General features: G+C 37.2%; 1 protein-coding gene across 1 annotated transcript in view; it reads right to left on the bottom strand.

Moving 5' to 3' along the window:
* The window catches only part of OCA2 (OCA2 melanosomal transmembrane protein), a 160,518-nt gene that overhangs the window by 82,956 nt on the left and 52,296 nt on the right, over positions 1-25,266 (bottom strand). The window contains exons 9-14 of the mRNA XM_058799902.1: positions 25,116-25,187; positions 24,224-24,289; positions 23,068-23,124; positions 21,680-21,804; positions 17,988-18,126; positions 8,887-9,019 (exon numbers count right to left, since the gene is read on the bottom strand). Of these exons, the coding sequence (XP_058655885.1) occupies positions 8,887-9,019; positions 17,988-18,126; positions 21,680-21,804; positions 23,068-23,124; positions 24,224-24,289; positions 25,116-25,187 (592 nt within the window). The remainder of the gene's footprint in view (positions 1-8,886; positions 9,020-17,987; positions 18,127-21,679; positions 21,805-23,067; positions 23,125-24,223; positions 24,290-25,115; positions 25,188-25,266) is intronic.

Here is a 25,266-nt window from a genome sequence, read left to right as displayed (position 1 = left end):
ACAAATCCACAGAGTGGAAAGCACCATGACTCGTGTTGCAGATTCCTGTTCCACATCTGAAATGCCCTGGGGCTAATCTCCAGGTTGAGTAAAGTTGGACTGGTGCTTTGTGATCTGTGTTAAAAAATATATGTGTGTCTTCACATGGCTTTGATCGTGCCTTTATGTACAGCAAGTGCATGCTTGATTTTTCAGTCATTGGTTTTCCAAATCTCCCAAGAATGTGAACATCTGACCTGTGGAGTTAACTTCAGAGCAAACCGTACTTGGAAAATCAAAACTGTTGATATAACTTCTATACCACAACTCCTGTTGCAGTAATGATTTGTGCAGAGGTTTTCTAGGTCATCCACAGAATGTTTCTCCTACTTCTCTTTCATGAACACTCTTATAGCCCATCGTGGCATCGGGTGATACACATTTATTAGAAATAGTGCTTTTTTTGAAGGAAAAATAATGCAGAACCTTGAAGTCAGCAACAACATTAACATGGCCAAAGTCCTTCGGGCCTTGCTATACTTTTCCTATTTCATAACTGCAAAACCATTTAGGCAGAAACCCCCAGAGACTGGGACCATCTGATATATTATGACATACTGTTTTAGACATGGACAGGGACTTAATGCTATCACAGAGTCTTATCAATCAATCTTTGAAATTACGGCCAAGACAGCACAAGGGCAGGATGTGGCTGCCACTGAACAGAATCACAGGATAGTCCCACACTCTGTTTCTCCATGTCCATAAGTTCCTGTGCCCCCCTCAGATGGGATCTAATGGTTATATAACACCAGAGTGAGCTCTCTCCACTCATTTTCCAGCCCAGTGTGCAGGGTTTTTGTAGGGTCAGCTTTATGGTGGATCAGCCTTCTATCCAATGTAACCTACCACTGTCAGGTCTGCTGCCAGTAACTGACATGGTGAGTCTGTGGCACGGCAGTTTCTCATTAAAGCAGCTAAATTAACATTTGACTGCAACCGTAGCACCAGTAGCCAAAGTGATAGAAGCAAAGCTGTTTAGTATGTAGTGATCTGGAGCACAAAAAGACAGGAGGGCTGCAGCTCAGCTCAGTCAGAGAATTCAGCTCATTATGATAACTAAAACCCTTGTGAACGCCATACACTCATAAAGCCCATGATTCACAACAGCAATACACCTAACATTATTATTTCCAACAAGAATATAGAAAAAACTCCATTTCTAACAAGAAAATAATAATTTTTTGCTTAGTTATAGGATCAGATAAAGGCTCCTCAAACATGTAAACCCTATGCTGCTAATCTGTTCTGACTTTGTTGTTGATCATATTTTGCCCTGGAAACCACAAACATTACATCCTGGACCCACTGAGTTTAACAAAATTTCTACTGTTGACCTGAACTATGACAGTTAAGATAAAATTTCTTCATTTTAGAAAATATTCTTTATTTGAAAACTGCATATTATTTCTGCAATCTGACAATTAATAGTCAGATTGATTTTCACTGGAGTAATCACACATTCCCTCCCATCCAGCTGCCAATAACAAAGAAGACATCCTCAAAACCTAAGTGTAATTAATTCCCAGTCTCAGAATCTGAAAAGGCCAGGTTGGTTAATTGAAGATACTCAAAAGAGCATGACCAGCCTTGATGAGATGATAAGAATTATCATTAAATTACAATTTTCAATTTGCACGTGCACTAACTATGTAAACTATCTTTTTGCAAGAAACCCAAGTTTGCACTGCTGGGCTGTATCTAACAGCATTCAAAGTACTTTCATCTGAATATTTGTTTAATTTTTTTCTCCACATGTTACTGTAGCTTACCTATTTTCAGTAAAGCAATTATTTTTCATAGCCAAATTCTCAGAATGAGAATATTTCTGTTTAAATGTTAACTGTAAAGCAAATTAAGTATCATGAATTCTAGCTTAACTAGTGATAGTAATACCTATAACTTTTTATTATGTAACCAATCTTCTAAGCATTATTAGATGGTGTCATCTCCATTTTGTAAGTGCAGAAACTAAATCCAAAATTCAAAACCGATGAGTAGAAAAAAATCACCTTGAGGGATATTCCATTTCAAACACTTATGCCTCTCTCCTAGAGGCAGCACACCCCAACAGGACACAAGCAGGAGGATCTAAATCTAGAAAAACCAACAAACAAAACAAAACAAACAAACAAAAACCCCACCCTGGAATATTCTTGTTTTTATTCCTTTGAATAGTGCAGTTGGTCAATAGTGTATAAGGTAAGCATAGGTATAAATATTGCAGAGTCTTCAAAACTACATCAAAACTTGTTTTGCCTTATTCACGTGAATACATGCAAAGGAACACAAGAAATGTGCACAATGCTGCATAAAGCAGTGCAGAGAATTTATATAAGCTTTTCAACTTAATGTGACACCTGAGGCCCCATTTGGTCATAAAGGCACCTAATGCCAGCTCAGCTACCCAGCATGGGATTGCATCCATCACATAGGAATTACAGGGCATCCTCATCCTGCAGCAAAGCAGCTGGAGCCTGGGCAGAAAATCACGTAGTTCATCATTTCAAACACCTAAATTACTCACCAGGAGTCATCTTCCAAGTAAGCTGGAGCAGGCTGCAGCAGGCCCACGAAAGAATCTACAACATTACAAGCCTAACCCTGATTTTATATGGAATAGTCAGTTTAGTATGTCTATGATGATCACTAAGGACTCGGAGTAATCCACAGATATTAAGGTGAATTAGAGTTCTCATTACATTTCAGGATGGTTGATAAAGATATACATTAACCTTCAGTTGGCTTGTTCCTAAATGACATGTTGGATATTTCTCTCTCAGGTAACATGGGCTCTGTTCTCATCTCTGGGCAAGTCAGGCTTTAGAGACACAAACTTATTTTGGTGCTACAGCAATTCCCCATCTTTTAAATACATCTCAATATATTTAGGTTCTCTGTGTGCTCATTAGTACTTACTTAATGTACTTAAAATTCTTTATTCTGTTACACTGAGAATGGCACAAGGAAGTCAAGAGCCAAGTATTTTGAGCATGCATTTATCTAAAATTCTACTCTAGTTTGTTTCAGGAAATTTTTCTCAGGTGTGAAATCTAGAAAGATGACTCCAGCTTATTATCAAATAGTTTTCATTCAGACTTGCCAATGAGAGCCAATTTTGCTGATGTCTTCCATTAAACTACAAGTCTCCCTTAGAAAAAACAACCTCTCTTAAATTCACTGTACTTTCCTCAAACACAACTAGATACATTCCAATCCCAAAACATTTAGCACAAAATTTAACTACTGCTGATGTCCTTTCAATATGAGAAAAGGGGCCACAAGCCACCACTTAGAGATGGCATTCCTAAGGATAAGGAAAAAAGAACCATAAAAATATAAAGCCTCAAGAGGACAACAGTCTTTTGGAAAATTTCAAAGGGTAGTGCCTCTTCTAATGCTTTTAAGAGGACAAGATGAAGAGCAATACAATGCAGCCTGCTTCAGACTCACCATAACTTTTATCAGTGGTTTAGAAGTAAAAATGGCAATATATTGAAGATGCTTTGATAAATGAAAATAGCAGAGCAATTAAAAGTCTGTCAAGCTTACACTTGAATTTGAAATGCCATCACAGTGAAAGCTTTCTGCAACAAATAAACACAGATAATGTGTTGCATAGAACTAAACAGTTGTTTTAAGCTCTCTGTATGAGGAAGACCTTATGATCTTCAGAGCCATGAAAGTGGAAAAACTGTCATAGCTTCACTCAAACACCCCAATGGAAAGGCTCTGCCTTGCCAACCACTGTATACCTGTGCAATCCTTTCACAGCTGAGGTCTGGATCCAAAAACAGAGGGGCACAGAGGCTGTAAAAGAAACAGGAGCTAGCACTAAGTTTTTCCCTCCCATCAGTGATTTTCCAGTACTCATTCCTTATATGCAAAATGAGTATAATAAATTGTGAGGTGCTGCTCTATTGATTCAGAATGACACTATATTATACCTTCTTTCTGCATAAGACTGGTAAAGTAATATTACAGCTGCCTTCTTATGATGGCTGCATTATCAATGCACTAAGCAAATAATATGAGATTGTCATACTCTCCTTGTTTTGCAATGTCAGAATACTATTTTTATCATATAAAGACAAGAAGAGGCAGATCAATGTTTTTCTTTTTCCAAGGGGAATACTCCATCAACTCTAAAGCAGTTCAAAGGACATATACAGGAATTAAAGCATAAAATTATTGAAAATATTTTAAAATACAAAAATCTTCAATCTGTGGCAAGTAAATAGCTGTACTTCTTTTCATTCCTGATCACCAAGAGAGCTATTCAAGGTGCAAATAATTAAAGACAGCTTTTGCTTTTCATTTTCAAACATAAAGCCATGGCCCTGGTAGATTCTGATATATTATCCAAAAAGGACTAAATACGGTGTCTGAAGGGACATTGAGACTACCTATTTTGTTTGAAACTGATAGTCTTACTGTTCTTTCAAATAAAAGACACAATATGTACCAGAAATATATTATCATAGATACCAAGAGAATTCATAAGAAAGCTGCACCTTTTAGCTCAGCATGCTAACATTCACAGTAGGAGAGTTAAAATGTTAACTATTCACTATTTGGTGTTAATATCTACAACTGAATTGCAGAGAAGAGAGAAAAAGAGATCACACAAAAAAAAACAAAACAACACACATTTTACTGTCCACATTGGTACTCAAAATTGAAAAATATTCCCCATAAAATCCAATTAAATTAGCATCTTCATCGAGGACAGTAGAGTGCAATGCATATTGCAAAACTTTCATTCAGACTGAGCCTAAAGTTGAATTCTTGAAATGAAAACATATTGAAATATTCCTTTCTTTGGACATTACTGTCTTCATAAACTGCTTGCTGCTTTCCTCACTTGAACCAGCTTCCAACATCTAAAATAGTTGGACTATTTCCAACAACACATTAAATACCAACTATGCTTTACTGGCAGTTAGTAAAATACTTACATAGGCACAAATGCACCTCGGGACAGAGATTTGCCAATTTACTTAATTCAGCTACATCACTGATGTACCTTTCACTGATTCTAGTAAGAAATGGTTCCTGAAGTTACAAATATCTTACCAGCAAAAATAGGACTAAAGACTGTTCTTTGACCCTGAGCAGCACACATAGTGATGTTTCACTGCACCTTATCCTGGGTGCCCTCTGTGTCCCTGCAGTGTCCTTGTGGCCCTAGACTTAACTATTATTTTAAGTCAGCTTTTTGCATTTCAAAGTGTCTAGCATTAAGTATTGTAGGTTTTTTTGCAAGTCACCACAGTGATTCTTTCCCTCCTCCTCTCCCTTTTCTTCTCTTTGAGAACATCTGTAGAACTTCACGTGGAAGAAAGAAACAGATTTGCTCACTCATCTGGTTACTGCATTTCCCATTGTGGGAAACAGCTCTGTGTTTTTCACACATTAAGCACTTTACATATGACTATGATTAATTAATTCCTTCTGTTGTCAGCTTTACATGCTGACTCTCATACTACCATCAGTATTTTCCCAGCTGCTGCAGTCAGTGAGTTACACCAGAGGGAATAACACGCTCTCCCGTCTCCTGCTATTACCACTCCCACTTAAAGGGTGGATGTCTTTCAGCCTTGGAAAGTTGGAAAAAAAGAGCAAGCAACAAAGTAGAAATGGGGGGCTGGTGCCAAAGTTGTGCTAGGAGAAACATCTTCCTGTCTGGCAAAAATGGCCAGTATAATAATATTTGTCACCAGAACATGTGCCACTCACTCTCCTGGGGATAGCAACCTTGCCAAACACTGAGGTCCATGTCTCCACAGCTTGACGGGTGAGATATAGTAGTGTATTGCTACACTTCCCAGGAACTAAATAATGTATTCTTAACCCTTAAAGGAAGAAAAAACTCTGGTTTCATCTTTTCAGAGTGGCAGTAGAAATGGTCAATTTAATTCCTTGTACACTCAGATATTATTTCCCTTACACATTCTTTTGTGAAAATGTAGATACATACCAACTTTTCAAACCTTCTCAGATTACTCTTCTAGCCCTAGCATCTTCTGCTGCATCACACAGAACAAGGAGCAGGTTTATCAGCTAAAAGACATTCTCAAAAAAGTCCTCAAAAATCCCTTAATTCTTGAAGAATATTCGATTTTCTCTCTCATGGATGAGTTCTTCAGAGTCTTTTTTTCTTTTGTTAGCTACCTCACCTAAAGCCACTGCAGACAGACAGTGGCTCCTGGGGAAAGAACAGGTATTTTTACTGCAGCAGAGGTGCTGCAAATCAGTCTGAAAGCCAACAGATTAAAAACACTGGTAACACATAGTGTTGAAATTAAGCTAAAAATGTATCTTCATAATAAGAACACTGTCCATTTTAAAATTCATACTAATCCATTTTAATAGTCTGTGTATCCTAAAGCAGCAGAAAAAAAAAAAAAAAAGCTTAAAGCACATAGTGCACAGGGATAAAAAAAAATCTGGGGAGAATAATATACCAATTAAATCTCACATCACTTGTTTAATTGCTAATTGAGGGCAAGGTGAGGAAAGACTGGTATTTAGTTGATTAAAACAGCTGCTTCAAACAAGGCATTTGAAGTTATCACAGAACCATTTCAACTGGAGATGAAAGGACCCCCAGAAGCACCTTGGAGGCTATTCTGCAAATCCAAACCATGACAGCTATCTCCAAATGGAGCTGTATTGGTCTCTTTCTTTCTCTTCCTCACTCACAGAAATTTTCAATGGAAAGAGTGGCTCTTCAGCTTTTGCTCTAATTGAACAGCTCCTGATTAGGTTTGCAGCCAAGGGCAAGCAGCTGATTACAAGAACACATGGTATAATGATTAGGAGACTGCTAAATCTGACCAGACTAAGGTGCAAGCAACAAGAATTACCAAGAAATTAATTGAAGGAAATAGGCTTACTAGAGTTTCACTGGAAAAAAATAATATGTCAGAGAATAAACAGTACTATTCAGATTAATTTGAAAAATTTTCATACATACTGTATTTCTTAAAAATCCAAAACATATGCTTTAAAATTTTATAGCCAAAAGGAAAAAAGTAGCAATTCCATGTTCTAAAAGATATATTTATAAAATAATGCTATTATATTGGGATCAATACTGTTTACATTTGGGAGAATTAATTTTCTTGATGGCTTTTTGAAAAATCATAATTTGTAGGGTGTCACTGGGAAAGAATCTAAGCATGTTAGGGTCTGAAATAATTTCTTTATTTATCTTGCTCTCTGGATAAGACCTCTAAGGGTGCAGAAAGCCGCAGCAGTTTTAAAATGAAAATGCCTATTTTGTACCAGACAGATATATAGGAGAAAGAGAAATTCTCCTTAAATGTCTTAGAAAATAGTTAATATAATATCTATAAAACCTTAAAAATATTTTTGATCTAAATTCTGGGAAGTACTTTGGCCTTTAGCAATACAGACAGGTAAACTGAATGCACCTCATGCTGAATAGACACCGAAGTCAAAACCACAAATCTTCAGAAGATCTTCCTAAGCAGGGAAATTTTTTCTCTGACTTTTCCATCAGATGGGATTTGAGACACATGGTATAATCTACTGAGGAGAGAACTGTCACTTCTGGCTTTTAATAAAACCATAATCCTCAAGCAAATTTCCCCTGGAACAGGGCAAGGCACTACAGGTACTACTCCTTTTGCCTAAAGGAGATACCTATCATTAAAGTCTCTGCCACAGTTAGTCACCTTGGAGGCTCCTTATAAGAGAAAAGTAGACTTTTAAGGCCTGCAATATATCTCTTCTAGCACAGACAGCTCCATTAGTCTTGAAAAGCATTTATCTTTCTCCACAGATAACAAATGAAGCCAAGATATATCAGCAGCATCAGAAGTTGTCCTCTCCATGATAAACAGATGCCACACACACAGGTTGAGAGACATCATACAGGACATAAAAACATGTGTGGCATGGTCAGTGGAAGCCTAGATCTTAAGTCTTCTGCAGCCAAAGGTGAAACAAGCATCAGTCCCAGGGAAGAAACAGTTCTACTTGACTGTCTTTGTAAAAAGCTTGCTAACAAATTATACTTACTGAAGTATTTCTCACCTTGTAAAGAAATGGTGAACATTTTGGAGATTAGTATTAAATTTCAGCACTGAAAGAGAAGCCCTAGAACAATAATAAAAACTTCAAAATGACTGAATTGAAAAACATAAAAGCATGAAGACAAAGAGGGACTGACACAGTCAACAGTCATTGAAACAGCTTTAAGAAGACTTCTGGAGACTATTGAGGTGAGTGACATAAAAAGACATAGATTTAGTTCTACTGAATTGTAGAAATTATGCACCAGGGAAATTTAAGGTAGGAAGAGCCACAGAGGCAAGCTGGGGAGGACTTGAAAAGTTCTTCTTTGATGAAATGTCTTTCACTGACCACAGACCAGTAAAAGATTGCTGAAAAATTCAATGGAAGAAAATCATGAGCAAAGGAATACATCAGTGCCCTGTGTTTGTTGTAAGGGAAACCTGGAATATTTTTAAATCTGCCTGTGAACTCAGCACCTTGAGCAGATATTATCTGTTGCAACACAGAACATCCTGATACTCATACCTACGACTGTAATGAATGATGAAAAATATTCCTGCAAATTTTGTAAGATATTTAATAACTCATGTCAAAACCTCAGTCTTAGCACCAGAAAAACATCCAGTTGTAAAAATCAGAAAATACCACAACTAAAAATAAAATATGAATTATTAGTTGAAAAATTAATGTTCAGATAATGAGGGGGGTGGGCACTTCCATCTGAAGACATTGTAGTAGCCACTACTCGGTTTCCATTTAGCACATATTCTGTGTAACAATATAACTTTTTTTCACACTTACCAACAATTTCACTTGGCTCCTTATTGTAAAGTTTTTTGTTCCAGTAAAGAAGTCTGAGAAAAGGAAAGGAGACCAGAACAACAAGGCAGATACCCAAAAACATATGCCCTGTGAAGGCTGCAAAATCCAATCCCTGAAAATAAAAACAAAAACCTAAATTAAAAATCACTTATTTTTCTATATTACCTACAGGGAAAAGCATTCAGCTTTATATATGTTAACAATCAATAATAAATATAAAGCAATACAGTAAGTTCCAAGTACAGTATCTGCTGTATTTCATCTGTTTCAAGGAGACAAGCCACATGAAAATGTAATTCAAAGAACATTGCATTACAAGTTACTCTGAAACACACCTAGTGTTCCTGAAATGTACAGTAAAAAATCCAAACTGAATCATTAACATTTACTTCTCACTTAAATTACTTTAAATTAATTTCAAATCACTCAAAGTCTCAGGAATAGTTGAATTTTAATTACCAGACTTTGTTTAAACTGGTGAAAACAGAAATGCTTACAATAATTCTATTTGAACCATTCTTCTACAACAAAAGTATTATATATCAATATTGTGTTTATTCCTCTTTCTGGTTAATAAATGAACCCAATTCTTTGTATTTTGCACAGTGAGACCTTAAAATGAAGGGGTTTTTAAAAAACAGAACGTATTAAAAGGCTGAACATATTAACTTCCAAGCAATAAGGATGCACAGTGACAGTTTGTCCTAAAACTTAGAAATTTGCCATGCTGTGAGTAGGACATTGGACTAACTGACCTCTAGGGTCCCTTTCAATTGAGTTTTTACATTTTTCCATGTTGCACACATTGTAGTGGATCAGGGTTAGCCTTTGGGCTGGGCTTTTCTGGAGCAGCCATGACTTGCCTGTCCAAAAGAAGTTACCCATGAAGCTCCAAGGAGGATCACATCCAAGGAGTTTGGTAGGAGGGAACTCTTTTATATCCAAAAACAGAGGCTGTCTGGTGATCCCAGCAGAGCAGACCTGTGACACCTGGAATAAAGCATGGCTCAAGGCCAGGATAGTCCAGGTTGTCCCAGCTGAAATTTCAGAGCAACCACTGATTTCCCAGAGACTCTGGAGAGTTAGTTGATTGTAGGATCTCCCTGTGACACACCACTATGTCTCTATTGTTCCCTGATTTTTAACTATGAGCTTCCTATAGGCCCTTTGGTAATTCCAATGCATATTAAAAACAGCTTCCCTTGTAGTATCAGCTGTTACCTCCAGTGTGTTAAGACTGTTGGAAACTTGCTGCTTTAAATATGTGTTCTTCTATATTGTCAAATGTTAAAAGAATTTATGTGGAAATTTCCTAGTTGAAGTGTCTCTGGTTCAAAAAAGGAAGAAAAAGTTTCTCTATTGCACCACAGGGCATAATAAAAAGACATAACACAAGAAACTGATGGCAGTCATAAAGAACTTTCATAGCCAGATAAAGATTGGTGCTCTTTGGCAAAAAAAAAAAATCCATAGCTTGCAGACAGTCAAATAAATCTCAAACAATAAATATGTAGACCTAGGATTAGAATTTGATCCTATTAAAATACAGGTTTAAGCTTCCTGAGGTAATATCATCCCTACTTGCTATTTAATAGTAGATTCCTTGACTCTTCTACTCTGCAGACACTGAAAGGTGAAACTGTACCTGTCCATTCTTGGCCTTTTGCTGTAACTTAACTACAGCCATTGCTTTTATGGAAGCAGAAGGAAGACTCTTCAGAAACTGGGATGAGATCATTTTAAGAATTTGACAGAAAAAAGTGACACCACAAAGAAAAATAATGTACCTTCATTCAGTTTGCCTACACAATAGGTCAGCCACTTAGGCGTCTTACATCTCTGTAAGACAGTTTTTATAAAACAGTTTTTACAGAGATTGGCCTCTGGGCATCAAGGTAAGATTCAGAGCTACAGGAGACATTTCTATGAGGGATGAAAACAACATTCATAACTCTAGGAAATTTACAAATGAATAAAAAAAGGATTCCTGCAAAGGCTCGGTGTTTGTGAGACCAATCCCCAAAGTATATAAGCTCCATATCCCCCATGTTTATTTCCTAAATGAAAACCATTGACAATAAATTGATAATAAATCTATATAAATATAAATATATTTAAATATATCTAATATATCTAAATATAGATATGATTCTATCTGAACCCATCTCTATATGGATTGCCTCTAAGATTATAGCCTAAAAGAAAAATCATAAAATTTTGGCCAGAAAAATAAGAACTTTAAACCTCAAAAGTTGAACTGGCTTTAGTTCAGAAATTTTCCAACTTTGACAGTGTGCCATTAAACAACTCAGGAAGTAAGAAAAATCATTATTGAGTTTTGTACGGTCTCTAAAATAGCAAAGAGAGGTAGGAAGTCAAAGCTATTTAAGCTGTAAAAACACTGAAGCTACACCAGCCAAAATGGAAATGCCTAAACCCAACTGAAAAAAAGAACTATCCTCTTAAAGAAAAATGACTGGAAAACAGGTGGTTGAAGAGCAATAAAATAGTTAGGAGTAGTCAGATTATACTCAGTACGGAATTACCATAATGAGGAAAATTACTTTTGCACTCAGACTAGTCTCATAAAAAAGCAGTGGAGATGAAACTTTTCTTAGACTGGCCAGCTACTAGGCCAAATATGATGGTAGAAATTCTCTGTAGAAATACACAGAAATAAAGATAAATGCTAAAGTAGGAAGTAAAAAAAGATACATAGGAACCCGATGAATTCTTGGTAGCCCTCAAGTTTAAATATGTGATGTCTTCGTCACATATTAAAGGATCTTGACTTTAAGGAAGTAGCTTATTGCAAGTAAATACAAATACAAAAAGCCAGTTGCCTTTACATTTTTTATTATCACACCTATTTCCTATTTCAAAGGAAAAAGAATTGTGTCTGGTTCCTGAAATGCCACGATGCAGAGGCTTCTCAAAAAAATGCAGAAGAAGAAATACATCACTTGAAACCCACAAAATTAATTTCTTGATGAAGATAATCAGCTCAACCTAGAAGGCAAACTAAAATGCTGAGGTCTGACTCATAGCTGAAAGGAATTGAAATGAGATAGAGATCACAGTACCCTGAAAAAAAAAATCAGGATTAACACAGCTTCATGACATAAGAGCTGACGTAGATAAGCCTTGAAAGTGATTTGCAGACACCATCACAAGAAGAAAAAAAATATCTACTAGATTTTTTGGCATCCTATCCAAGAGCTTATCCAAAATTTCAGAGGGAGTAGCAGGGCTGAGATTCAGGATTTTGTTGAAGTTCATAATATCAGCACATTGATCTTTCATATCTCTGAGATCCCTGGTGAAAAAGAAAATATGCTGCTCTGCTCTTACTGCATAACAGCTTTCCAATTCAGCTGAAACAAAATGTTTTCTAACATGGAGTGTGCCTATTTCAGGACAGAGCTTGCATGACAGGGTTGTCAGTGATAATGTGAGACTGGATTCAGCTCTCTTCCCACCCCTTGCTCCCAGCTTTCCTCCCCATTACCTCCTTGCCTTGATCCACAAGAGACAGTGAGTGAAAATGAATCCTGATCAGCCTTGGACAGCTGATGCCCTGTAGCCATGGAGGCTGAGGGCTACCAAATGCACCCCATTTTATGGCTGATATCAGAAAGGCTGAAATACAGTGAAATACAGACAGCTGCCTTCCTTGATGCTTTGGGCTGGGTGCTTAACCCCAGTCTCTCTGCAACACAGGGAATATGTTTTCAGGGAAAAGGAAGGCTGATTTCACACCAAGCATTGTCAGATCACTGGTAGCCAGCTGGCAGCCTCTTGGGGAACTTTAGAAGACTAAAAGATTTTCGCTGTACCACAGATACGATGGATGCAGCAGAGGATACCTAGGTCATGGCGCAATTGCTTCATCAGTTGCCCCTGTTCCTTTTCCCACACCCCAGAAAGGACACACAGCTTCTCCACAGAGCCTACATTCATAACCTTTGTGGCTGTGGATAGCACATTTTATACTTCCTGAGTCTTCTGCGTTGCTGGGGCCAGGATTCAGCATTGTAAAAAAGCATTAAAGTGCTCCCCATGTCTCCTGCATACAACAAAAAGTCATTTTCACAAAGATTTTCTTTTCCTGCACAATAGACTAGAATAGAATTGACATGCACAATAGGCAAGAAATATTTTTCTTCCAGGAGATTTCAATCTATGAGATAAATATAAAACATGCTTCAAATGTCCCTTACTTGAGGCTATGATGATTGTGTCAAATTCTTCGTGTTTCCCAGTCAGGAGAAAATCTAAAGATTTTGTTTTAGCAAGACAACAGCCTAAAGGTTCTACTGCCTACAGATTCAGAGCTGAAACAGAGTGGCAATCTTTACTTGGTTTATAGTTTAAAATGCAAAGTCAAATATATCAATTTCATATTAGGAGGAAGCATCATATTGGTCTCCTAAAATTCTAACTTCTTATCATCTTGGTAATTATTTTTTTCATTGCTTCTGGAGATGTGAAATTAAATTCTAGTAATTCAGACCTTTCCATAAGGAATCTGCCTATTTGGAGCAATGAGAAAGCAAAACTTATAGCTTTCTATGTGCAGCAATTTGGGGAGCAGCAAGTACTGTTTCTAGCCAGAATTCCCTTACTTAATATTTTAAAATTAATAAAATGAAGAAGAGCAAGAGTAATTTATTATTTCTACACTGGCTTAAACATCCCTTCTAGCTGAGTGACTAAGATCTGCATTGTCTCTCATGGGAGCTGCTCATGATGTCACTGAGCCAGAAACCACTGATGGTCTAACACAGTTACATGAAGATAATGTTTATTTGAGACACTGATGAATCTCCTTTCTTGTGTTACATTATACTGTTTAATGATTACTACATGCATAGATGGTAAAAATACTGAAATCAGAGGTAAGCCCATACATTTTAGTTCATGCACTTTAATTGCACTAATAAATGTAATTTTCTCTTGAGAAAAGGAATCAATCAAACATCAACAGAAAGGGTAGAGTTCTACAAATTGGTTAAAAGTTTTACCAAGCTTGTATCCAGAAAACTCAACAAAAATAGCCTACTAAACTATGGGAATCCATTTTACCAGTGCTTGAAATATCTGTAAAGCTTCATAAATAGGATTTTCTCTTTTCTTTTTTTTCAGAAGTACCTACTTTCATTCATAAATTTTTGATACCATAATTTCTCATTAAATATAACCAGCTAATATCACATCATGCTAAATTCCATCATGAAGGCTGAAAGTCTGTAAAAGGCAGCACAGGAAAACCTGATGTCTGTCAGTTTTGCAGGAAATTCCTGTCAAATGGCAGGAATAATTCTGAGTGGTATGCTGAAACCCCCAAATCCTCATCAGACATCTGATTAACAGCACAAGCTTTATCACATGCTAACAAAACAGTAAATAAAAGGATATAACCTAGTGGCTAGCATTTGCTAAAACTGCCTTTGCTTTTATGATTACTTCTTTTATTCAGATTTAGCTCGGACACACCAGTGCACATGTTCACTATCGCTTTGTTCACAGCATCATTTTGCTCTGGAGACCTCTTTGCCATCCATTCTTTAAAGAACTGGAAATCACACCCTATGCTTAGAGCACAGCAACTTCTGATCTCAAAGGTGTGTTTGTAGAAGTTCATGAAGCTCCCAAATACAGAAGATTTGCTGTTCAATCCTTCTGAGAGCAAGAACCATATCTAACTGGTTCATGCTCTATTGTGCATACACACATGGAGTTCCTCAAGTCTGAAGCCCATATTTCTTCAAAATAAAAATATAATTTTGTTAACAGTGGCCATTCTGTAGCAGCACTCTGAAGATGATAAAACATTAAAAAATGTTTTCTATTCACTAAACAAGTTTTCCATTTGCTCTTATCCTGAAATCAAAACATAAAAGCTGTTTTGTGAAAATTCTTCCAACTTCAACTAAGAACAGCCAAGAACACAACAAATCTTCCTCTCCTATTATGCAAATGTTCCACTGATTCCAGTCATGATGGTAGGGAATATGTCAGGATTATAAATTAACAACAGCTAAAAAGAAAATATCCTTTTGACATTCATTTGCATCTCAAGACAAGTAAAGAGACTTATTGCTACATTTTAATGAGCAAAATGTTACAAAAACCTTATTTATTCAAACATGGTTTAAATAAAATATTTTTAATATTATGCTAGTTTTCCCCAGAAGCTAGGGAGAAAAGTCTCTCCATCACCACAGTAAACAGAAAGTAAAACATTTCTAACACTAACCAGATAACAGCACCCAAAGTAACAAGGCTGCATTTCATTTCATATTGATATAAAAGCCAAGGTTTCCTACAAAAGTGTAAACTTGCATAATATTTTACTTGAATACTTTTAGAGGTTGATGTACAGCAGTAAAATTTCAGGAAGACTGGTAAAATTCTCCTCCTGACAGCACCTAAACAAAGTAGAAAACCAGATCATCTACATAGGACAGTTCACTATTCAACTTCCTGCAGGGGCGGTTGTCCAAGTACTCCTGTACTTACTGTGCAAAAATGACACTGAGAAGAGAATGAAAAGAAGAATTTCAACAAAAATATCAAGTAGAAAAAATTTCTAGAATTTCTAGAATGTCCAAAAACATGACCATAATGCTAAGAAGAGGTAAAAATCAAGTATTTTCTATAGAAAACACCGTAATAGAAACTATAAAATATACTACATGAAGGAGTGTTTCTAAGATGTCATTAATGCATTCAAGAGCTTCTACCTCTGAAATAGTTTAAAAAAAAAGAAATAAAATAAATTTTACTTGGTATTAGTGTAGTAGGCTCTGCTCTCCATGCATTTTAGACACAGAACTGTGCTAGCTCATGTTACCCTTCTGCACAGCACCTTTTACTAGAAGTAGTTTCACAAACAAGACAGCAATGTCTACATTTCTCATTCTGATCTAAAGAGAGCATGCTGGAGCAGGTGGACAAAATTAGGAATGCAGCTATTAGTTGAACAGCTCAGACTGTAAGAGGCCAGATGGTCCAGCTCCCTCTCTGACCTCTCTCTTGGCTTTATCCAGTTACCCCAGCCAGCACTCTCCCAGGCAAATCTCCTTTACAAGGGGTGAGCCCTAAGCAGTGAGGACATACCCCAGACCATGACACTCTGCCTCAGGACCAAGGATAGGTCTTTGACCCTCTTTTGTTTATATACATAGATATAATAATTGAGAATATAGAACAGAAGCAGTGTAAATTCTGTGACCCTGTGTTGAACCTAATCTATTTCACTACATTCTTATTCCTGTGATGCAGCAGAAGATCTGAAAATAATCCAGACTGAAAACATCTGGAAAGATTTTTGTGCTTGTTTCTGATACAGAATTTGCTATAATATCATATTTGCCAGGATATTTATACATCTGAGTTCTCCTAAAAATATCAATAGCTCAAACAAGAAAAATGTAACATGGTTTCTTTTCAATTGCAATTGCTTAATTATCTCCTATGTTTATAGCCACTTCTACAGAAATTATGAGTTTCTGAGTATTTAGGAAAATTACCTGCATGGCAAGTGCTAATTGTTCTCTTTTAGATCAGAAGTTTTAAATAGGTGCACAGATTTCGCATCTAAACTTTAAAACTTAGCTAGCAAGTTCTCAGCTAACAGTAAATATTGCAGTCTTCAAAGCAGCCATCCAAACTAGCCAACTGCAGGACATTTCAAAAACTTTGATGGCAAACATTCAGTTTATTAAATACTACAAACTTTCAAAGACCTTTCACAACCTGGACAGTACTTAATTAATTTGAGTGCATTCAATTAATTAGAAGAGATCTTTCTTTCACAGAGCAATAGAAACATAAGTGACTCCAAATGCAAAAAAAATCCAAAACATAAACTTAGGATTTTGTACTACAACTCCCTCATCCACTTGCACAGTTGTTTTTACACTAGCTCAATGAACACTAAATTTCTCTATAATTTTTTTTTTGGGGGGGGGGGTGGGTTATGACACCTGCCCAAAACAGAAAGCTCCTCCCTGGTGTCCTTACAGATGTGCCCATTACATATTTTAGTGCCTGTTCCATGGTGCTGCATGTTGGTGAGAAGAAGGGCAGATCTGCCCCATGCCAGGGGATGCTGCCCCTTGCATCCTGAGCAGACTGCCTCCCTGCTGCCCCACAGCACACCAGGGAAAGGGGGTGGCAAACTGTGCCAGAGGCAGAAGGAAGGCTTGATGCCCTCATGTTCAGGGGTAGCAGGGATAGCTGAAAGCACAGAAAACTCAGTAAACTCAGCTCCATGCTGATGCTGAGGGCTGCGAACACTTGCCAGTAGCGCCACAGCCACTCCACAGGGCAGAGAGACCCATGTGGGTGGGAAGAAATGGTGGGACTGGGATGCTCCTGCTGGATAGCTCATGTCCTGCAGCCCCATCCAGCACCGTAGCTTTCCCATTGGCACCAGCCACCCAGCAAACAATAGAAGAGCCAAGAGTTGGAAGCTGAAATCTGTCTCTGCAGCCTGGAGATAGCAAAATGTTGTCAGGAGGTGGGAGCCAGCTGCAGCCTGTGCTGCACGGGAGAAGCACCCACCCCCCTCTCACACCCCACATCCCCTTGGGCTGTGCTTGAAGGATAAAGTGCCTTATGTGTGTCATGGCTCTACAGGGGCAGAGCAACCTCTCTGTAAAATGTCAAATTGTCTCAGATTTAACTTTTGGAAGCAAACCTATACAGAGAAAATGGATGGATTTTCATCTTCATTTTCACATTTTTGTTTTTTTGCAACTTGTTGCCCTGTCTGCAGCCCTTCCTTGTTCTGCTTCTTTCCTCTCTTTGCCATTAATAAGGAAATCCTCATCAACAACAAAAAAAGGAAACTGGTATTCTCGGTCCAGATCAAAAAGTCTATTCTTCATCACTATTTTGTCCCCAAAAGATCACTCTCTTCTGTCTGATAATCCTACTAAAAAAGAAGTAGCATGGCAAAAAAAAGTGGATTATGTTCTGTTTATATGGCTGTCTGGGGGAAGAGAAGAATCAACATTGCATAAGTCAACATCACTACTTAATTTTAGTAGCCAAACAACTGCAGTACATACCCTCCTCCTCAGCTCCTGCTTTGAAACAATAATCACATTTGGAGGATCCCCAACAGCAGTGGCAGCCCCCCCAATATTTGTGAAGATTACTTCTGCAATCAGGACGTGCCTAGGATCAAGATTAAGTACTTCACAGAGCCTGCAGTGTAAAGACAATGAAATTAACTTCTTATCCCATGGATAAATTACCTTAAATATTAAAATGCACAAAAATTACAAAATGCAGTCATTTCACAGACAAATGGTAAGATTTTAAACATAATGTGTCAATAAATGTTACGTTAAAAAGCATTTATTGTGCTAAAGCAACTATAACAATGTAAATGAAAATTTATGGATTTTCTTTACATTTAAAATGCAGTTATTAATGCCAACAAAATTGAGGCATTTAATTCAAAGTAGTCAACTATTACAAGAATCAGACTACACAGAAAATAGCATTTCAAATTTTCACTGTGATACAGCTTCTGAAACCATGGTCCTTAAGCTGCACTGACCTGTGGAAAACTATTCTGGTCAACCACAAGCTCTGCACTCAGCAACAGTGATTAACTTTCTTATGGGAAGCAGTGGTAGAGGATTGTGCAGGCTGCCTATTAGCCATGAATCATCTATTAGAGACTTCAGCTTTCAGGCTAGTTTATTCAGTTTATTCTGTTCCTATTTTCCTCCTTCTCTAAAGCTTGATCATGAGTATTTCTATCTGGGATGAAACAAGCAGAAAATACACATTCCTTATGGTTAAAAAATTCTCAAAATGTTTTTAGCAGTTCAAATATATTAAATACTTCTTTGGTGGGATGACGCTTTGATAAGAAAAATTACTTGCCTCTTTAATAAGAAGCCTCTTAAAGTGCTCTGACAAACACAGGGGTTGACTCAGTAACCTCATGATCTGTTTGAACTCAGAGCCCACTTACGCAGAGTAATCTTCGCACAGATTACTCCAACTCACAAATTACATTTACGCACACACCCACGTAATCCGCTCTGTCCTGAACTACATGTTTGACTTTAAACTGGGGCTCTGCTAATAAAAGCTGAAAGTTAAAGTCACACCTAAGCACTTTGGAGTAAGAAACAACTGCTTTCTTCCTCTCAACTTATCAAAAAGTTCCTCCAGAATGTAAAGATGGAGGCCACCCTTAAATTATTGTCCCCTATATCTCATAGTCAATGGGGGAAAGAGTGTGCAGGAAGAATGCTTTCTCACTGCAGTGCTCTCACACATTTCCCTGAAAGAAGGGTTGAACTTCACTGTTTAGCCTAAGTCTGTGTTATTAAAACCTATATTTCAAAGGGAAAAGACTATTGCAAAAAAGCTTAACCTGATTCACTTACACTATCACCAAGAGTGCCAATTTAAAACTCAGAAAAAACACTCTGAGATGGCGTATATGTCAGTACATAAAGACTCTGGAAAATAATAACTGTGCAAAAAATACACTATTTCCTCAGCAGCATGAAATCATTCAGTTAAAGGGCACTTTGTAGCGCTACTGGTTCAAATGTATCAGTTTTGATACAAGACCACAATTGTACATGCAATTTTGACTCCATTGCTCCTTGATTTCCCAGTATTTCCAAATATAAGCTAAAATTTTCTTTAGTGATTCTTTCTTTTTGATGGGCCTAGTGGTATTTTAAAAAGAGAATTCTAAAGTAAGAGAAGGTTAAGCCCAAAGTGTAAATCCATCAGAACATCTTAGCTAGATGTCAGGATCTCAGTTCCTCAGTTTACCTATCCTGGTTATATAATTCCTCGTGTGTAAAAACATTAGCCATTTCCACTTCTCAATAACAAAGTATCTTGAAAATAAGCAACAGCCAAAAGGAGGTAGTTATTACTTTTTTTAGCAGGCTACTACAAAATGCAGAGTGAAACAACTATCATGTTTTAGGCCTTATCATAGGAAATATAAGCCCTAATGTTTGCAGAGTCAGTACGATTTTCTGCAAGCTTTATCTCCATGGCAATGGAGACCGCACAGTGCAACACAGTGAAGCTGCAGACAATGGCAGTAAGATAAAAAAGAATATGACCCCCAGCATGAAGCTTTTTGAAGTAAGCAATTATTTGGTTTTAGTAGGTGAGATAAAATTTTATTTTAGTTTTGATAGTGATTCAAATACAAATGTTTCCCACATACTGAGTTTCCCCTTCTTCAGTCTTACAGGCTCATTTAGCATAAAACAAGAGGACTTAGTACATATTTAGTACAAAAGTCCATTACTTAAAGGTGACTGCAAAGGCAGAGGCTCTCCCTTCACAAGGATCCACATGGAGAAGATAAGAGGCAACAAGTACAAGGGAGAGATTTCACCTCAACATAAAAAAACAAAATTATGGTGGAAACAGTTAGCCACTGGAAAAATGTCCCCAGGGATGTGGTAGAGTCCCCATCACTGGAGGCTTTCAAGATGTAATTGAAGAGAGTGCCAGATAATCTCATCTAGCTTTCCTTTTCCATGAAAGGTTGGAACAGATGGCCTTTCGAGGTCCCTTCAACCTAGGCTATTCCGAGATTCTTTGAGAACAGAATAAATGTTACCGCAGTTCTGACTACGGTGAAAGTGAAAAGCTTTTTATGCTACATTGACTTCTGGATTTCAGTCAATTTCCAAATTATATTTATCCAAAATATTCTGTAACACAGCTAAAGAAAACTTGGTGTTTAATAGCTCCAGTGCTGCTTACTGCTAGAAATGCAATTATTGATTAGGGTGTGGCAAAGCCATCTCTTTAAAATATAATCAGACAGAAGACAAATGGACCTTTCATTCACCAGCTGTTTCCAGTCTAGAATAAATTTCACTTGCAAAATTGGGTTTTACTGCTTTACACTGCATTTTAAAGAGGGGGCATATCTTAATAGAATTTTGTGTACTTTATTGTGATAATGACTGCAAGCATTACATGTCTCAGGATCATTTCTAAAATACACTAGATCTTTCCAAAACTGAACTGGATTAAACAGATTTGCCTGACTACACACAGGTTAAATTCAGGTTAAACAGTAATTTATAATCCCACACTGATTAAATGTAGCTGCATATAACATGTTATTAATTTACAGAAATCTGAAGTAATTAAATTCATGGTTGTCTGCTCAAAGTTCCAAATATCTAATCTCAAACTGTGCAATTAAGCAGTAGCCATCCCAATAACATGATCACCAACAGGAATAAAATTCAGATTTTCATATTCAAGAGAAAGTTGTAAGACAAAATATGGACTTTTCAAAAATTTGTTTGTCACTAATATTAGAAGGAATAACAACTTCACTAAAACATAATTTACTATCTAATATTGTATATAAATATCAGCCAGCAATTAATAAAGCAGCTTTAATTAAAAAATTCTGCCTGCTTTACAGGAGAAAAAAAATCATCTACTAGGGATCATTTGGTGCAATATGCTATTGCCATTGAAATATGAAGACAAGCCAGAACAGTTAGCTGCCAAGGCAGTGTTCACAATTTTCAGATATGTTCTCAATATTAATGCAAAGGCAAAAGACAATCCATTCTTCTGAAAGTGCTAGCTTTTTATTCTACTACAATAAGAGTATTTGAAGCTCTAATTTCCATTTAAATGATTAAGAAAACCTCCAAACAAATATTTTGCAGACATGTCTACTACTGATTGCTGGCTATAAAAGACCAAGTCCAAATCCATAACAATAAAATACCTTATGGTTACTGGAGTAAAGAGCAGCATAGTGGTAACATTGTCCAAAAATGCAGAAAGAATTGCAGCAATAAGGCATAGAAGCGTAATCATGGCCCACACCTTGCCTCGAGAGAACCGATAAGCCTAGGAAAAACAAACAGAAGCAGAATTAATGGACTGCATCCCTCCAGCTTAGATTTCAAAAAATTGTAGATAAAGCAACTTGATCAAAGTTGAACAACAATGAGCTCAGAGCATTTATTATTCCTTTACTATTACTCCAACAGCACCCTCTCCAATACTAAATAATTTGGCAAGAAAATAATTCATGGAAGTGGGCAAACAATCCCATCACACAAACAAAGAAACAAGTCTGAAGAAGCACCACATTCTGCTGCCAGTCATAAAGTGGTCAGTGGCAGGAGAAGGGCTGAGCCTCCAGCCTGCATGCCCAGGTGAACTAACAGGGTTTAGACCTCCCTTCCTCTCCACACCTGGGACACATTGCCCATCCTCAGAGCAACACTGCTGGAGTGACTCCAGAGGGGGGCCACAAACATGATCAAAACACTGGAGTACCTCTCCTACAAGAACCAGCTGGAAGAAGTCTGCATTACTCAGTCTGGCAAAGAGAAGACTCCAGGGTCACTTTCCAGCACCTAAAGAGGGGCAATAAGACAGCTGGGGGGGAGACTCTGGGCAAGGGTGTGTAGTGATCAGACAAGAGGGATTGGCTTTAAACAGAGTGAGTAGGCTTAGATTAGATATTAGTTAGAAATTCTCTACTGTGAGGATGGTGAGACTACAACAGGTTACCCAGAGAAGCTTTGGGTGTCCCATCCCTGGAAGTGTTCAAGTCCAGGCTGGATGGAGTTTCAAGAAACCTGCCCTAGTGGAAAGTGTCCTTGCCCATGGCAGGGGGATTGGAACAAGATTATTAACGTTTCTTCCAACCCAAACTATTCTCTAATTTTATAGTTGTGATGCTATCAATTACACTTTTCATGTAAACTTTTAAAAAGAGAATTCTTTTTACTGTGCAAAGGTCTGTGGCCACTTTTCATATGTGGTCATACAGTTAATGATAGTTCCCTGCCCCACTGCCAGGCACAGAGAGTTCAGCTAGAGCAGAACTGCAGTCCTGGGGAAATCAGTGAAATATTCAGCTTAATAGTGCCCAAATGCTTGTGTACCCTACTGGGGACCTTTAACATTCTCCTGTAGAAATAGAATTTCATTAAGGGCTTCCTTTTATCCAAAAGGATTTTTCCAGTATTGCAACATGACCACTGTAATTTCTAATATGATAAGTATACGCTGACCTTAGAAGGGCTCTTTAAGATTTTGCTTGGTGTGACAGATTTGAATAAATATTAACTTGATAAATCTAGTACCAAATAAACCCACCTTTACTGCACAGTAGTCAAAAAATCCAGTCTCTGAAAATATGGCCACCAAAACCATCTGCCAAAAGATGGGGAAAAATATAATCACTTGGAACTGATATATAAAAGTAATTGAATTATTACTCAAAACTAAAGCAAAGCAGATTGGGATACTGACAAATGGACTTCTTATCTGACACAACTTTGAGAATCTAATCACCCTTATATTAGAATATCCACTACAGCTGCCAAATATCTCTAGTTGATACATCATATGGTGAAATATACTTCTCAACATAAGCAGTCTGTAAATGTCATACCAGTCTAGTTGAATTTCATTTTTAGTGACTAAGTGGGCATCATACATTAAGTACTCAAAGTATCTCTCTTACATCATTAATCAAGAAGAACCAATAAGTGTCTTTGCTCTCTGCATTAATACTCTACAGAGCACAGAAGATAATGGCTTCAAGAAATGCTTGCATTTTCCCACATCTGGGAGGTCTCCTGTCCTTCTGTCTTTGCTCTAAACATAATATATAATTTTTTTTGCTTTCTTTTTCTGTGGGGAATACAAGGAGCAAGGACCAGTGTCAGGAAATAAGAAAAGCTCAGAATGGAAACAGATAATTGTAATTTTGTCTCTGTATATTGTATATTTTGTGTTATAGTCTAATAGCACTTGGACAATGTTTTTTACCACAAATAGCTCCAGGCAAAATTATTAAAATAATATATGATTAAAATCTCATCAGATATTACTTCTCTATTTCTGGCTTGCTTTTTTGTAGCTTCAGACAAAACAGTGAGACAGGAAACAACTCTTCCAGCAGAGTGTGTTTGACGAAGGCTTTGAATAAACAAAATTAAAAAGAAAAATGAGAGTGATAATACTTGGCCCTTAAACAAGTCTTTCTGTTTATAAATCCCAAGGATGTTTTTAACATGTTGTCAATACAATTTCACAGATTAAAAAAAAAAATAGTAAAGGATCAACATTTCAAAAGACTGTTTCAGAGGTCTGATCCTCATCCTTTTCAGTAAATTCCTTAAGACACAAATGTTTGTCATAAGCTGTCTGAGTAAAGTACAATCAACAAAGTGTTCTAAAAGGAAATATCTCTGTACTGAACGTGATTATTTTGGCACATTTAGAGCAAAAGATACATTTTAGTTACCATTCCAAACAATAATGCCAGTGTCTCATAGTCAATCCACTCGACCACTTTGACCATACTTGGCCTCTGCAATCAAAAAATACAATTACAAGTGAATGCCACCTAACTTGTGATTAGCTATGACTTTTAAACTCCACTTAATTGATGAACTATTTAAATAAATGTGATGGAAATTAATAAGTGTTCCTACAAGCTACATAAAAAGGACTCTTTATTATTGCCCTTACTACTATTATTATTATTACTAATTCAAAGTACTGCTGGCATCCTAATCAGTCATTAACAGGCTATTGGTTGGTCTAATTGTTCCTTCCTTAACATTACAGAAATAAAAGATAACCAAATTACATGGTACACTGCAGTTCCCTTTTTGGTAAAAGAACAAAAGCATACCAATTCACCTGTGAACAAACTGGAGGGTATTAAAGGGAACATAGTAATGATGTGGTTATCACATCATTACTGAGAAAATCAATCTGATGTTTGACTATATATCAACCAAGAGTAAGCAGCAGGCGAAACAAAAGGGTTGGAACATGCAGGCATGAGATGTAATTATTTAGGGTAGTATAAAGTGTATTTCCATTTACGTTTGCTTGGTAGCCTAACATTACTGAAAATAACAGTGTTAAACTAACGCTGGATTAAGCTGAAAATGCTTGCAGTCAGCTTCCTGCAAATCAGAATAAAAAAGGATCAACTGACGTTTTTGTACTCCCCTTGTCTACACATTAGTCTGACCTCTTTTCCCACCCCAGTGTCTGTCCTACCATTTGTCTTAAAAAAACACTGCTTTGCCATGTGCTCAGTAAGAACCGGGCAAGCATGGAGATTAATGATACCTGACACCACAGCCAGGGACAAAGGGAGCACTCACAGTTTGGTAACTTACCTCCCCAACAATAGCTAGGGCGGCTAAAGCGGCCAAAGCGCCCAGCATGGCTGCCAGGGTCCTGTGAACAATCTGCAACAAAGGGTAAGAATTGACCACAGACTCCTCCAAGCATCTCCTTACTATTAAAAAGGAGGTGGGGAAAGGATAA

Source organism: Ammospiza caudacuta, chromosome 2 (assembly GCF_027887145.1).
Source record: "Ammospiza caudacuta isolate bAmmCau1 chromosome 2, bAmmCau1.pri, whole genome shotgun sequence".
NCBI lineage: Eukaryota > Metazoa > Chordata > Aves > Passeriformes > Passerellidae > Ammospiza > Ammospiza caudacuta.
This window is presented reverse-complemented; position numbering and strand designations above follow the sequence as displayed.